The 15,283-nt window shown below is 39.7% G+C and overlaps 1 protein-coding gene across 3 annotated transcripts in view; it reads left to right on the forward strand.

The window, feature by feature from the left end:
• FRMPD1 (FERM and PDZ domain containing 1) overlaps nt 1-15,283 on the forward strand; it is a 77,602-nt gene that overhangs the window by 39,198 nt on the left and 23,121 nt on the right. For 2 of the 3 annotated variants that reach the window (XM_070938504.1, XM_070938505.1), the window contains 3 exons: nt 2,678-2,835; nt 4,178-4,280; nt 8,013-8,058. In XM_070938504.1, the coding sequence (XP_070794605.1) occupies nt 2,678-2,835; nt 4,178-4,280; nt 8,013-8,058 (307 nt within the window). Of the gene's footprint in view, nt 1-2,677; nt 2,836-4,177; nt 4,281-8,012; nt 8,059-8,147; nt 8,166-15,283 lie in introns of those variants that run through there. The other variant, XM_070938506.1, reaches the window with a different exon arrangement.

The raw sequence follows: 15,283 nt of genomic DNA on the forward strand, positions 1-15,283 counted from the left end.
AAAGCAGAAATGAAAGTTATTTGTAGCATTGTTTCACAGCAGTCTGCAAAAGAAAAACCATATACAAATTTAAGCTGGAGGGGAGGAGGAAATGTAGAGTTAGGATGATTGCCATCCTTGCTAACCAACTATTATGGTAGATTTATTAGGCAACGCTTGAGCTAACATCAGGGATCAAGGGTTCCTGACCCCCATTTTGCAGCTACCTTGTTTTTTTTACTATTATTATTATTTTCTGGCACCAAGAACCAAAAAGAACAGGGCGATGAAGTAATTCCATCACCAGAGGGGACAAGATGGAAATTGAACCGCATTTCCTGCTTTTTTTTTTTTTTTAACTAAGCCTGTCCAGAACTTCTGGAGGCTTAACTTACCTCTTTGATTTGATTTCCCACTGAATGTTGGTGGGAAACTTTGCCATTATCAAATGATTGAGAGAACAATCTTGGGAGGAGAGAAGGCAAGGAGCTGCAAAAAAAAAAAAAAAAAAGCTTGCAGGCCCCTAGTAGCTTATTCTTGCCGTTAGTTTTTTGTTTTGTTTTGTTTTTTACAATGGTCCATTTGAAAGTAGTATGAAAATTGCCAGATTCTCCCATCAAGATTTGCTTCTCATACCAAATTTTTATTCAGAATCCAGTCATGAGTCTCTGGGTATCCTTTTTTCCTTTGTTAGCTTCTCCAGATGTTGGAGGGTTGCAAATTTGGGTTTTGGAAAAACAAAATGACCCCATTGCCATTCTGGTGGCTTTTGTTAATATCTGCCTGCTCTCCACCATGACTTGAAAGTGGTCTCAAGGTCAGACTGTTCAGCAAGTATGGGAAAGTCAGGTAGCAGGATGGTATTCGCTCTGCAGAAAAACTCAGACATATATCATACATCACACATTTCACAACTTACTCATGCATCACAACACACATTAAAAGGAACAGGGCTTTGTTGCATGACAACCATGCAACGACCTCCATCACAACGACCTCCATCTCAACTTTGGGCACTCCTGTAGCACAAAATAGATTAGAACATTTTTTCTCATATCTCATCAATTTTTTTAAGTCTATTTATTGTGGAACAAAACTTTAGCACAGAAAAAAATAAAGCTTGGATTTAGGTTTGCCACCTGTGGCTATCTGTGAGAACGAAGTGTCATCCTGTGGTCTGGAATGAACCTCCTGTAATGATTTTTTTTTTTTTTTGCCAGATGCGCATTGCAGGGAATGACTTTAGGTTGCTTGTAATCAGTAGGCAAACTGTGCTAGAGGGAAACTGATGCAGCGTTATCCGCCTTTTTTTTATGAAAAATCCTCAGTAATTTTCAAGGAACCCGAGACCAACATTCTCAGGATTAGAGAGATCACTTCATCATGCTTGCTGAAACACAAAATACTCAAATGTCATTTCAAACTTTGAACATCATGGCGCTCAGAAAGTACTATTGAATATATCAAGAGTCAAGCATTGACAAATATTTCCCTGTTTGTTGCACCGCAGAACAAATCTGTGAAAAAATAAAACACCTTAATTTTGCCTTAATACAAATGTTATCTATTTTCTGATGGCCAATATGAATCCTTTGCTTTTTTGTGTGACTTTGGAAATCTTGTAGCTTTTCTGTGATAGATATCATAAAGGCAGCAATGCTTCCATCCTGGCCTAGTGGATGGAAGCCCACTAATTTGGATTTATGAGACACTATCTACCGTGTTTCCCCGAAAATAAGATCCTGTTCTTATATTTTTTTGAACCCTGAAATAAGCGCTTGGCCTTATTGCCATGCGCTCAAAAGCCCGATTGGGCTTATTATCAGGGGATGTCTTATTTGGGGGGAAACAGGGTATTACTGTAAATGCTATCTTAAACTTGGTTTATTTCTGTATAGTATTTACTGTGATTCCTTTTTGACTGAGATAGATGAAGCTCAAATTTTTTATAGAGTTGTTCCAAACTGTAGAATTGTTATTTTCAAACCAAGTCAGCATTTCAGCACTGGTACATAACATCAAGCCTATTCATTCACTTCATGTCCACATGGATTTTCCACTTGGTTAGGAACTGCATTGTGTAACTATTCCATTCACATCAAGTGACCTTACGCAGAAAGAGCTGTCCATGCACAGCCTCTTTTCTGAATATCCAGCTAAACTGGCCTTCATGTTTAATGTGCATGCTAACATTTATGTATTCATTAGATCCATAGGGCTGCCCAATTCACCTAGCCATTCTTGCTGCCTTACAATTTGCAGAAACATGGAAACAATGAAATAGAAATGGGATGCGGTAATATATAATATAGCAAACATTCAGAACAGAGAAAAAAATAGAATAACAATAGAGCAATGGAGAAACAGAAATGACAATAAGAGAAGGATTAACTGAGGCCAACCCACACATATTTTAGTCAAGATTTCTCTCTGTATATGTATTATGGAACAAAGATTGAGCATCAGTATTACTTTTCAGTTTTATAGGTATCTTTTCTGGATCTGCCCAGTACTATTTAAAATATTTATCAGATTGTTACATCAAAGCATCTTTCTTGTTTACTGATTATGTTTATTTTCCTCTGTAAGTATGCACTGTTGTAAAAATATCTCAAAAGCAAATGCTGAGATTTCAGGAAATGGGAATCACTGGATATCTTTTTTTTAAACTGGCTTTTTTTCCACCCTAAATTTGCAGAGGGAGAGCATCAGTGAGTGATAGACCGTCTGATGGCAGTAGCCAACCTGCAAGTCATGTCAAACTCACAGTGGATGTTCAAAAAGATGTGCTACATGGACATTATGGCATTGAAGTTTCTCATAATTTTCCCCTTTTGATCACATCAGTTGCTGCAGGTAGAAAACAGTTTTCCCTTCTCACATTTTCCTCATGTTGAAAATTGTCTGAAGAAATACAAGCTGTGGTTTTAAAAAGAAAGATGTCTTAAAAACATGCTGATTTCTGACATTGTCTTGATCCCAAGCTAATATACATAGTCAGATAGAGAAAACTGGCTGAGTCCAGGCTCTGATATTTTTTGAAAGAACAGGGAGCTGAGCACAATGCTTTCTCACCTGTTCCTTTTGGCTTGTCAGAGGGAAGCTGGTAATCAGATCTTGCTGGGATGTCAATCTAAGCCAGGGGTCAGTAACCTGCAGCTCTGAAGCCGCATGTGGCTCTTTCACCCATTCTGCTGCGGCTCCCTGTCACTCAAAATATGCTCACAACCACCAATGTGTGACACCCGCCAGCATGCGATTTATTGAGCTTTTCAACCCCCGGTAGGCCAACCATGGATAAATTCAAGAAAAGAATAGTTTCGGAAGAGAACAGAACGTTTAATTCAACTACATATGCCAGTTTTGTGGCCGCTGAAGAAATAATCAGGCACAGGAAGGGTTTTGTAGCTCCCGGTGTTTTCTTTTCTGTGGGAAACAGGTCCAAATGACTCTTTGAGTGTTTAAGGTTGCAGACCCCTGATCTAAGCAGATGCCAGTGTTGCCAGCCCTCAAATGCCTTGCGTCAGCCAGGAGTGGACAACAAAACAGCATTTGGAACAACAGAATATGGTGGCAGGTTATGTTGAGAAGGAGACTGTCCTTCCTGCCATTACTTCTGCTAGAAAGGGCAGCGTAGGCTTAATGAATGGTGCCCGTTAAGAACCTTTCAATAATTTGGATTCAAATTTCCAAATTGTAGGCAAGCAATGCTAGGTCATCTTACATGGCTTCGGTTTCTTTACATACGCACAAATAAAGGTTCCCCTCGCACATATGCACTAGTCGTTTCCGACTCTAGGGGGCGGTGCTCATCTCTGTTTCAAAGCCGAAGAGCCAGTGCTGTCCAAAGACATCTCCGTGGTCATGTGGCCGGCATGACTAAACACCAAAGGCACACAGAACGCTGTTACCTTCCCACCAAAGGTGGTCCCTATTTTTCTACTTGCATTTTTACGTGCTTTCGAACTGCTAGGTTGGCAGAAGCTGGGACAAGTAATGGGAGCTCACCCTGTTACGCAGCACTAGGGATTCGAACCACTGAACTGCTAACCTTTCGATCGACAAGCTCAGCGTCTTAGCCACTCAGCCACTGCGTCCCCTCTATATTCATGCATATGAGCGCACATTTGTTTGTTTTGGGGTGATGTTGTAAACAGGAAATACCAAGTCTGTTGCTGACAAGGCTGATGTTTTGCAGGCAGCACTGCTGATGGGAAGCTTCTGCCAGGGGATCGCATCCTCGCAATAAACAACGACGCAACGGAAGACCTTACCGGTGAACAAGCAGCTGCTCTTTTAAGGTGCAGTATGGGAGTCTGCTGCCCCAGGGCAAAGGGGGATGGCTAAACTTCACTCCAGTGGCTGACTTTCATGCCATGTTAGCTTGTGAGAGCTTCTCGTTCTCCCCTCTCTTCAGCTGAGCACTCCAGAAAACCATCCCCTATTTTGAAGCTGTTATGCTATACTCAAAAGCATTTTGGGTATTTTGATACAGGTAGTCCTCGACTTAGGACCATAATTGAGCCCAAAATTTCTGTTGTTAAGTGAGACGTTTCTTAAATGAGTTTTGCCCCACTTTACGACCTTTCTTGCCACAATTGTTAAGTGAATCACTGCAGTTGATAAGTTAGTATCTCGGTTGTTAAGTGAATCTGGTTTCCCCATTGACTTTGCTCGTCAGAAGGTCGCAAAAGGTGATCAGATGACTCTGGGACACAGCAACCGTCATAAGTATGAACCAGTTGCCAAGTATCTGAAGCTTGATCCCGTGATCATGGCAATGCTTCAAAGGCCGTAACTGTGAAAAACGGTCGTAAGTCACTTTCTTCAGTGCTGCTGTAACTTTGAATGGTTGCTAAATGAACTGTTGTGAGTTGAGGGTAAAGGTATGTGGCAGAGGTGGTATTCAGCAGGTTCTGACCAGTTCTGGAGAACCGGGAGCGGAAAGTTTGAGAACCGGTAAATACCATCTATTCTCTGCCTCCTGAGTCCCAGCTGATTGGGAGGAAATGGGGATTTTGCAGTAACCTTTCCCTGGAGTGGGGAGAGAATGGAGATTTTACAGTATCCTTTCCCTGCCATGCCCACAAAGCCATGCCCACAAAGCCATGCCATGCCCACAAAGCCATGCCCACAAAGCCACGCCCACAGAACCAGTAGTAAAAAAATTTGAATCCCACGTGGCAGTAACATTGGGAGACTGGAGGGAGAACTGCAGACAGCCTGCTAAAGATATTTCAGCCCACCAAAGGAGCGGGCATGGAAAATGTTTCAGAAGGGACCCTCCCTGGTTTTCTGGAGAGTAAAAGGAAAGGAGGGGAGAAATACTTTTTAGTCTTGCAAAAATGTGTTAATATAATCTTACAACAAAGATACAGCTAGTATTTCAGTATTTTACAGCTTGCACGTCTTCTTTGAACTACCTCGCAGGGCTAACAGTTTCAAGAGAAACTAGTTTAAAGCATCCTGACCTAACCAAAATAATTTGACAGTTCTTTGACTACACAGAAGTATAGTATGAAAACAGGAACATCTGTTTTTCTTTGTGGTGTTTGGCAGTTATATGTGTATTTGTTTATGTAGCATATCATCGGGGTGCGCAGCACTTCATGGAGAATAACAAGGCAGGTTTCCCACACTGCCTTGAGACTGTTTGCAGTCTCAGCTTTGGCCCAGGTGAGATAACAGAAATCAAAATGGTGAAAATTAGGAAGCACTAACAAAGTTGGTGAAGGTGCATGGGAATTAGCTACAGGCTCAGTTATAATAAATTAGGAAGAACATTAATGCCAAATTCTTCACTGAAAACATACATTTTTAAGAAACCATTTGTAACACATGTAGAGGTATTCTGCAAGTATTCTGGGAAGCTGTTTTAAGTAAGGGAGAGGAAGGAAGAAAGGATGGAGCTGTTTGAAAGTAGAAGAACCTTGGGTGGGAGTATTAAAAAACTAAAGTTCATAAGCTGGAGCTTATTTGGTTGGTGGAAAGAGAAGAACTGGTTGGTTGATTATGAAGGACACTGGTTGATCGATTGTGAAGTCAGAGCAAACAACCTGTACTAAATTATGGAATGAATAGAAAGACATTATAGCAATTTAAGGAGTGTCATGGGACCAGAGCAGGGGTGAAATGCTACCGGTTCAGGCTGGTTCGCCCAAACCGGTAGTAAAAAATGCTCTAAAAAGTTTTTTAAAAGTTCCGATGATCAGCTATGCGACAATCAGCTGTGCCGCGTGATTTATATTTGCTAGAAAGCAGGAAATCCTGCTTTCTAGCAAATCTAAATCACGCGGCACAGCTGTTCTCCTCCCCTCGCTGTTCTACTTACCTTTGCAGACTCAGAAAAAGCTTCTTAGTGCCTGCGGTGCGCATGTACGCGAAGCGAACCAGTAGCAGACTTCAGAGCAGGGGTGAAATCCAGCAGGTTCTAACAGGTTCTAGAGAACCGGTAGAAGAAATTTTGAGTAGTTCAGAGAACCAGCAAATACCACCTCTGGCTGGCCCCAGAGTGGGGTGGGAATGGAGATTTTGCAATATCTTCCCCTGGAATGGAGAGGGAATGGAGATTTTGCAGTATCTTTCCCCTGCCACACCCACCAAGCCACACCATCCCACCAAGCCACACCCACAGAACCAATAGTAAAAAAAATTGGATTTCACCACTGCTTCAGAGCATTTTACCTCTGGACCAGAGAAATGAGAATAGGACATGATTTGGGCATGTGAATAGAGCAATGTGAGATCAGAGAGGAAAAAATTAATTTAGGCAAATTTAGTTTAGGCAAGAGGTGATTATGAAGGTATTGGTCCGAAGTATTTCTGGAAGAACTTTTAAAGTATTATTAAAAGGAAAGTGGTATAATTTGATTATGTACTGTAATATGGGGGCATCAAATGATTAATGAAAAAGTACCAATATGTACAACAGGGTGAATGGTAATACAGCCACTGAATACTGAGAGTAAGGAGGAGGTGGCAAGATGTTTTCTCTAACACATTTTATGTATGAGATTGGTAGCTACTTCTAGGCAAAATACAGGTAGTCCTCAATTTACAACCACAATTGAGCCTAAAATTTATGTTGCTAAGTGAGAAATTTGTTAAGTGAGTTTTGCCTCCTTTTACGACTTTTCTTGCCACATTTGTTAAGTGAATCACTGCAGTTATTAAATTAGTAACACATTTGTTAAGTGAATCTGGTTTCCCCATCAACTTTGCTTGTCAGAAGGTTGCAAAAGGTGATCATATGACTCCAGGACACTGCAACCGTCCTACCTGTGAGTCAGTTGTCAAGCATCTGAATGTCCATGGGGATGCTGCATTAGTCATAAATGTGAAAAATGGTCATAAGTCACTTTTTTCAATCCTGTTGTAACTTTGAACGGTCAATAAGTGAGCTGTTGTAAGTTGAGGACTACCTGTATAGATGGAATGGAAGGAAATTGGGAAAAAAGGACAGAGTTGGAAATTATCTGCCTTTAAAGGTACAGGTAATCCTCGATTTACGACACAATTGAGCCCAACATTTCTGTTGCTGAGCGAGACCGTTGTTAAGTAAATTTTGCCCTATTTTAGAACCTTTCTTGCCACCGTTGTTAAGTGAATCATGGCAGTTGTTAAATTAGTAACACGGTTGTTAAGTGAATCCGGCTTGCCCATTGACTTTTCTTGTCAGAGGTTCGCAAAAGGTGATCACATGACCCCAGGATACTGCAACCGTCGTAAATATGGACCAGTTGCCAAGCGTCTGAATTTTGATCATGTGACCATGGGGATGCTGCAACGGTCATAAGTGTGAAAAACGGTCACAAATCACTTTTTTCAGTGCTGTTGCAACTTCGAACGGTCATTAAATGAACTGCTGTAAATTGAGGACTACCTTTGTTGAAAATGATGCAGTTTTTTTTGGCATTCATAGCAATGTCTTCAAATAAAGCCGTTTAGCAGAAAAAGGGTGAGGGTGTTTTCCTTGTTCCCCATCCTTTGTATTCACACTTGTGTTGTTTTCTTTTATTATATTGTCTTAACAGGGAATCGCAAGGCACTCTCCAGTTTACAGTTCTGCGATGCACCTCGGTAAATTGCCCTCATGTACCACTGGTGTTTGAGTTACTCCTTGGAGGGTAAGGTTTGGCCTCCTGATGGGTATGCAAATGAGAATCACAAATACGAAGTTCCAGGAGGTAATCTTAGAGATACAAAAGGTGGGAAATATGCCCAGATAAGGGAGCTGATGTATTAGGGCAGGGGTGTCAAACTCACGTCGTCATGGCAGTATCACGTGACTTTCCCCCCTTTGCTAAAATGGGTGTGGGCATGGCCAGCAGGTGATGCATCCGACCCGCGGACCGGGAGTTTGACAGCCCTGTATTAGGGGATCCTTGGGCAAAGTTGGTGAGATGCTTGCCAATAAAAGTGAGATAAAGGGTTTAAAGGGTGGCCATGTTGACATTGCTGGACCTTTGTCATCTAGTCTACAACACAAACAGAATGTTGGATTTGGGTTCAAGCTATATACTACATGCAAATGTGCAGAGCAGGATGTTGTCAAATTGTTTAGATGGAGGAAATTTAAAAAGTTAAAAAAAATACTACCTGGCAAAGGGCATACTTATCCATGACCTTTCAATGCATTATAGACCCACTCAAATCACCCTCAAAATACATTTGCAGTAAAATAAAGGCTCAAAATGACAAATTTAAGCTCAATTCCTAATGACTTCATATCTATGTTGTTTACATAGATGTTAGATGGATGGATGGATGGATGGATGGATGGATGGATGGATGGATGGATGATAGAAGCAAATACAAATAGATATAAAATAAGAAAAAGAAAGCAAAGAGAAAGCAAAAAGTGTAGGAAAGGGAAAAAAGGAAAGCTAAAGAAAAATATAAAAGAAAGAAAAAAGAAAAGTGACTTCTGATATTCTTCATAGCAGATATAAGTACAATTATATTTTATTATCTCTCTCTTTCTAAAATTACATCATAATACTCTCCTTTCTATAATCTATCCCATGTAATCATCAAAGCCATAAATCACAAGTTCATTTTTTAAAAATTTCTGTACAAAAAAATGATAAAGAGATTTCCAGTCACCGCTTTCTAGGAAGTGTTCTCAATTTCTCTGGCTTTTGGATTCCTTGCAGCCCCAATATAAATGCTACTCAGCTCTGATTCTGCTTACCTTTTTGAGATCATCCAAGATCAGTTAGGTAATCTTACCCATCTGTGTAAATCTAATATATTAAAAACTTAAAGCTGAATCCAGTTCAGAGTCTTGTAACATTGAAATGTTGGTAGTATATATTTGATTATGCTGCAATCAATTTCTTTGTATACATTAATTTTTATTCCTTCCAGCTATTGTTTAATGCTGCTGCCCTGTGCATAGCTCCATTGGCTCCATTGATCTCAATGGCTTATAAAAGAACATATTTATACTGCACTGTAATCACACTACTTCTGCAAATTCTAAAAATGTCATTTTTGCTGCCACAACAGAACTTTTCTTCCCCCCCCCCCCCCCCAGTGATCTATCTTTGAAATTGACTCTGCTTAACTTTCTAGCCCAAACAAAACTGGCTAGATATTGCCTGTCACAAGTCCAAATATATGTATTTATGTCTGCAATTAAATCCATCAAGGAAACATTGTTGATGGGAAGGAAAATATGAGTGGAAAGACCAACTGCAGTCCATCCCAACAACTTCTTCCAGAAGCAACTTTCCCTTATATAAACATGCCTTTAAACTAACATTTATAGGCATTTGTATTCTATAATTTGAGGGTTCTTGTATAATGCTGGCGTCCCCATTCAAACAATCAATGACTTGAATGCCATCATACAGACATACAAAGTCACTCTCTTATAGAAAGTTAAACAATCCATCTTGCCCAGGATTGTTCCCCAAGGATAAGCATCTGCACCTTCTTTATTGCCATCAGTTCATGTTGAGATCCCATCACCAAAAAGCTCTGTGTGTTGGGTCAGCAAAGAATTGAAAATTAAGAAGCAAAATAAGTACACTAAGAATGCACTTTTTTGAGGGTTTTTTAAAAAAATAATCCAGACATCCTAATATGGGAGGGAGATGCAGGGAATTGTGCTGCTGCCTTTTTCAATAGTGCCATCACATCATCACCCTGCCCTTTTGGTCCTTGATAAGGAAAACAAGCATTGCCCTGGCTGAAGAAGGCTTGCTTGGCCCCAGTCCATCCCAACAGCCACAATTCTCTGCCACTCTAGATTCTTCGGAGCTGAAGATGTTACAGATAGAACTTGAGAGCTTTCAGCATGCAATGTGCCATGAAGCAATGCACTAAATCTTGCCTTTGTGTGCAGATGTAGCTGTGGGTAATAAAATACAAACCTATTCTGAAATTATTGGTAAATTAACATCATCAGGGTGCATAGCACTTCACGGAGAATAATTCTGCTTTGAGACAGTTCGCAGTCTCAACGTTGGCCCAGGTGAGAGAACAGAAATCAAAATGGTAAAAATTAGGAAGCACTAATCCAGTTGGCAAAGTTGCAGGGGAATCAAGACTTAGACACAGGCTCCATTATAATAAATTAGGAAGGACATTAGTGCCAAACTCTTCACTGAAAACATGCATTTTGAGAAGACATTTGTAGCACATGTAGGGATATCTAGTAAGTATTCTGGGAGGCTGTTTCAAGTAAGGGAGAGGAAGGAAGGAAGGATGAAGCTGTTTGAAAGATAGAAAATCTTGGATGGTGATATTAAAAAGTAAAGTTCATAAACTGGAACTTACTTGGTTGGTGGAAAGAGAAGAACTGGTTGGTCAATGTATCTGTGGGTAATAAAATACAAACCTTTTTTTTTTAATTGAAAAAGTTTTTCAAATACAGATTTTTCCCCCTTTCCCCCCCCCCTCCTCCCTAACCCTCCCTCCCCCTCCCCTCCCCCTGTGGCTTCTCCAGAATAAAACCCAAATTAATAACAGATTATATGATACTTTACCATCCTTTTTGCTCCACCCCCCATATGCTGACCCTTTCTTTCTAACAATATTATTATATCCCCCTTATACTATACATTTCAAAGCAACATTCAGCTGTGAAATTATATAACAAATCCTAATTTGGCAATTTCAGCTCATAATCTATCCGTTTCCTCCTCCCCCATGCATATATCTCTTAATTCAAATCTTTTATGTATATCCCTTGTACTATACATTTCAAAGCAACATTCAGCTGTAAAATTATATAATAAATCCTAATTTAGCAATTTCAACTCATAATCTATCCATTTCCTCCTCCCCCATACTAACCATTTCTTTCTAACATTGTTATTATATCTCTCCTATACTATACATTTCAAAGCAACCTTCAGCTATAAAACTATATAATAAATCCTAATTTGACATTTACTCAATTTATAATCTACCCATTTCCTCCCCCATACATATATCTCTTAATTCAAATCTTTTACGTATATTAATATAACATAACATCCCTTTACCTAAACTAAACAATCAATAAGCTAACCTATCTCCATCCACTTTCCTACAGGTCTACCATACATAATATTTTCGATATCTTTGTTCTTCTGCCCACACCACTAAAAAATATTTCCATATATAAATAGAATTCTCAAATGACTTTAAGCTTGTAGTCCATATAATATCTTCTGTGATGTCTTTCAACTGGATTGTTAATTTCATCACCCATGTTAGGGTAACATCAAATTCTAGTTCCAACAGTATGTTCAGTATCTTCAATTACCATCTGCCCCCATCAATAGTAAGTATTTTCGTATAGCAAAAAACCACCCGAGTGACTTTATATTTGTATTCCATATAGTGTCTTTTGTAATGTCTTTCATCTAGATTATTCATTCCATCCACGGTGTTAGGGTAACAACCAGATCTTCTGCATGCCCCAATCCCATAATTCTCTTGCCTTGTAGCTCAGCATAAACGTAATTCATTTGTCAAAGAGTCCAAAATAGAAAGTTCCAATCCACTCAATTTAAGGCCATCTCACATCCCAAGAGTACAGCACTGCAGAGATCTGTCACTCTCCTCAAGATAATATAAACCAATACTTTGCCTCAACTATATTTTCATATATTCAATCTTCTCTTAAGTAACTGGTATTACACTGTTGTTTAGTCTAAAAATTTTTATTTTTGTAGGACCTGCTTCTTCTTTTCTTAACTTTTTGTGGCTTAGATCTCCATCCTGGTTTCCTTTCTATGAGTTGTATATCAACTGTTTGATTTCCATGCTGGTCTGTAGCTTGATTAGTCATCACATTAGAATCCAAAGCCGCCTCTCTTGTATTTATAGGTAATCCAACTATAACCTCTGAAGGAGAATCCAGAAGCGGCTCATCTACAAAGGCCTCTGTAGCTTGTTGTTCTTCCGTTACCTCTACCACCATCTGCTTAGCCTGAATTTCAATCTCTTGTTGATTTTGCTTTTCTTTATTCCCCTCGTGTGTTATACATGGAGATGTTAAACCCATTTTAAAAACCTTATAGTAAAATTCTTCCGCTTTTTCAACAGTATTTAGTTGATATCTTTCTCCTTGATATCTCAGTATTATACCAACTGGAACATCCCACCTAAATGGGATGTTTTGTTTTTTTAGCTCAGTCACCAAAAATCCAAAATCCTTTCTATCTTTTAACATCTTGGGCAGTAACTCTTTAAATATCCAAATCTTCCTTCCATGCATTTCAAGAGTGGAGTTAAAAGACTTTTGCACAATATCATTTCTTATTTCTTTATCAGTAAAGTAGATCACCACATCTCTAGGCAACTGCCTATGCTTTGCCACCCAAGAATTAACTCTGTAGGCCTTATCAATCTTGCAGGATACCTCTTCAGGACTAACCTTTAAAATCCCAGCCAGAACTTCAGCAGACGTCTTTCTCAAATCTTCTCTTTTATCTTCCTGTATTCCCCTAATTCTGACCGCAAATTCCATAAATCTGAATTGCATCATTATGACTTCATTTTCAATCCTTTGTTTTATATTATCTGCATTGTGAGTCTTGTAGTCAGCTTCCTTTATTTTTGGCTCTACTTCTGAGCTATTTTCTTGAATCATTGTTAAATCATTTTCAATTCTTTGTATTTTATTATCCAAATTATGAATCTTGTAATCAACTTCCTTCATATTAGATTCTATTTCTGAATTAAACTTTTCATCCATCTTTATCATTGTGTCTAAGAAACTTATCATATGTTGCTTGAATTTATCATACTTTTGTTGAACCAACTCTTTAATTTCCTGTCTAAATTTTTCAAGGTTCTGATTCACAATCACATCATGTCTTGCCATCTCCTCCAATACAAATTGCGTTAGATCTTTAAAGCCATTCCTCTGCATCTGCAAACTCAAAACTTGTTCATGTGATTTATGAATGGGGGAGGCCCCCCCCCCCACAATTTGGTTGTCTGGCTTTGTGAGTTTTAACGCCATCCTGCTACACAAACAGATTTTTTTTCCTTTTTCCCCTTTAAAGAAAAAGACTTCTCTCCAAACAGTATCAATATCAAGTCTCTAAGAAGGAAGAAGCATGAAATAAGGATTTTTCTCTTCACTTCTAGCCAGCACTGTTATCTCAGTTACTTTGTAACATATTAAATTAATCAAACGGAAGGACTTTCGCTTTCAGCTCTTCTCAAGCCTCAGCCAGTCGCCATTTTAAACTTTCTTTTTTTTCCCTCCTTCCACTCTTCTTTGCTTTTAAAGTCAGTCTTAGGGTCGTTAGAAGTACTTGCAGTTTAGGGTCCCAGGTCCAGACTTCATCCTTCTTATTCAAAAAATCTGTTAATTTTCGTTGGTTGGTCTGGTCCAATCGCCTGGCTCTGCAGAACGCAGAGTTTGCCCGAAGCCAGGAGCAGCGGCGAGGAGAATAGGGAGCCTCATCCTGCTTCCTCCCCAGAGGTAAAAAAGAACTCTGGGGCTTCGCAGAGGGCTCTACCTGCCCTCGCCGGCTCTGTCTCACGTTTCCTTACGGAAATGGAGTTTTTCGAGCTGCCTTTCAGGTGTAAAGGCGGCTCTTTACGGGCGACGGGGCTGGCGGTCTCAAAGGACCGTCAGCGACGGAAGCCAGACCGGAAGCCCCAATACAAACCTATTTTGAACTTGTTGGTAAACTAACGGTGGTAAAATAAAACCTGTTTTCTGTTTACTCCGGTGGGTTGTATGGTGTTGATAGGAGTTCTGAGCTGTTTGGGGCATGTGTGAAACCAACTGCTTGGAAGTAGATCTCCTTCTCTGTACATTTGAACCATTTTGCATTTATTACTTAGACCCACTAATTCAGAGATTGCATGGTTCTGGGATGTTCCCTTTCTCTCCTGATGTTTTAATATATTTAATTGTATTTAAAAATTTACTACCAGCCCTAACTCAGCAAATGCATGCATTAGGGGATGCTAGAAATTGAAATGACATTGAGAATTGGCATCACAATATGTTCATCAATATGTGTGGTGGGATGCAGCAAAAGTTCAATTTGTTTCCAGATAATCCTATCAAAGCAGGTTTGTTTAGTTTAAGGGTGCTGAAAACCACTGCAATGAAGAGACATGAAAGAAACTGATAAATGCACAGTGTTGACAGTAATCAGAGTGTTTTCCCCCCTAACTAAGACAATGCAGGGTTGGTGATGAGTTGAATGGTGGAAGATGATATACATCTTCAATCAGCACATAGTTACAAAAAACAGATTACGCTGGCTTGTCTTCACTTAACATACAGTAAAACTTTGTCTACCACAAGGCAGTGTTGATGGCCACTAAATAACTGTCACTGTGATAGCAATTAGTCATGACAATTAAGAAATTCCACCTTTAGAAACAGGATCCTTCCACATGCCAATTGTTATAAACAGGCCTTCCAACTCCTACTACCTTCCAGATGTTTTATGTCATCCTAACCCGGGGGGTGAAACTCGTGGCATCACGTTACTGTCATGTGACATTTCACAACATTTTTTTCCCTTAACGGAGCTGGGATAGGCGTGGTCTGCGCGTGACGCATCCAGCCTGCGGGCTGCCAGTTTGACACCCCTGCCCTAACCCATCCCATTAATTCATTTCAAGCTGGGATTGTTGAGAATTACAAGGGATGCTCCAAGTTGAAAAGAGTTGCTGCAAAGGCTGAATGTGAGCTGTGTTTTCGTTGACTGTTGTTATAATGAAACTCATCGGTCCTGAGGATAAGGTTAAGAGTTATGATCCTAGACATCTAAAAATCTTCCCCATAACTTTAACCTTAGACTGTCTACTGTTGACCTCACCCCATTCCTAA

Source organism: Pituophis catenifer, unplaced genomic scaffold, assembly GCF_029215685.1.
Source record: "Pituophis catenifer annectens isolate HBS135680 unplaced genomic scaffold, rPitCat1.0.hap2 SCAF_2, whole genome shotgun sequence".
Lineage (NCBI taxonomy): Eukaryota > Metazoa > Chordata > Lepidosauria > Squamata > Colubridae > Pituophis > Pituophis catenifer.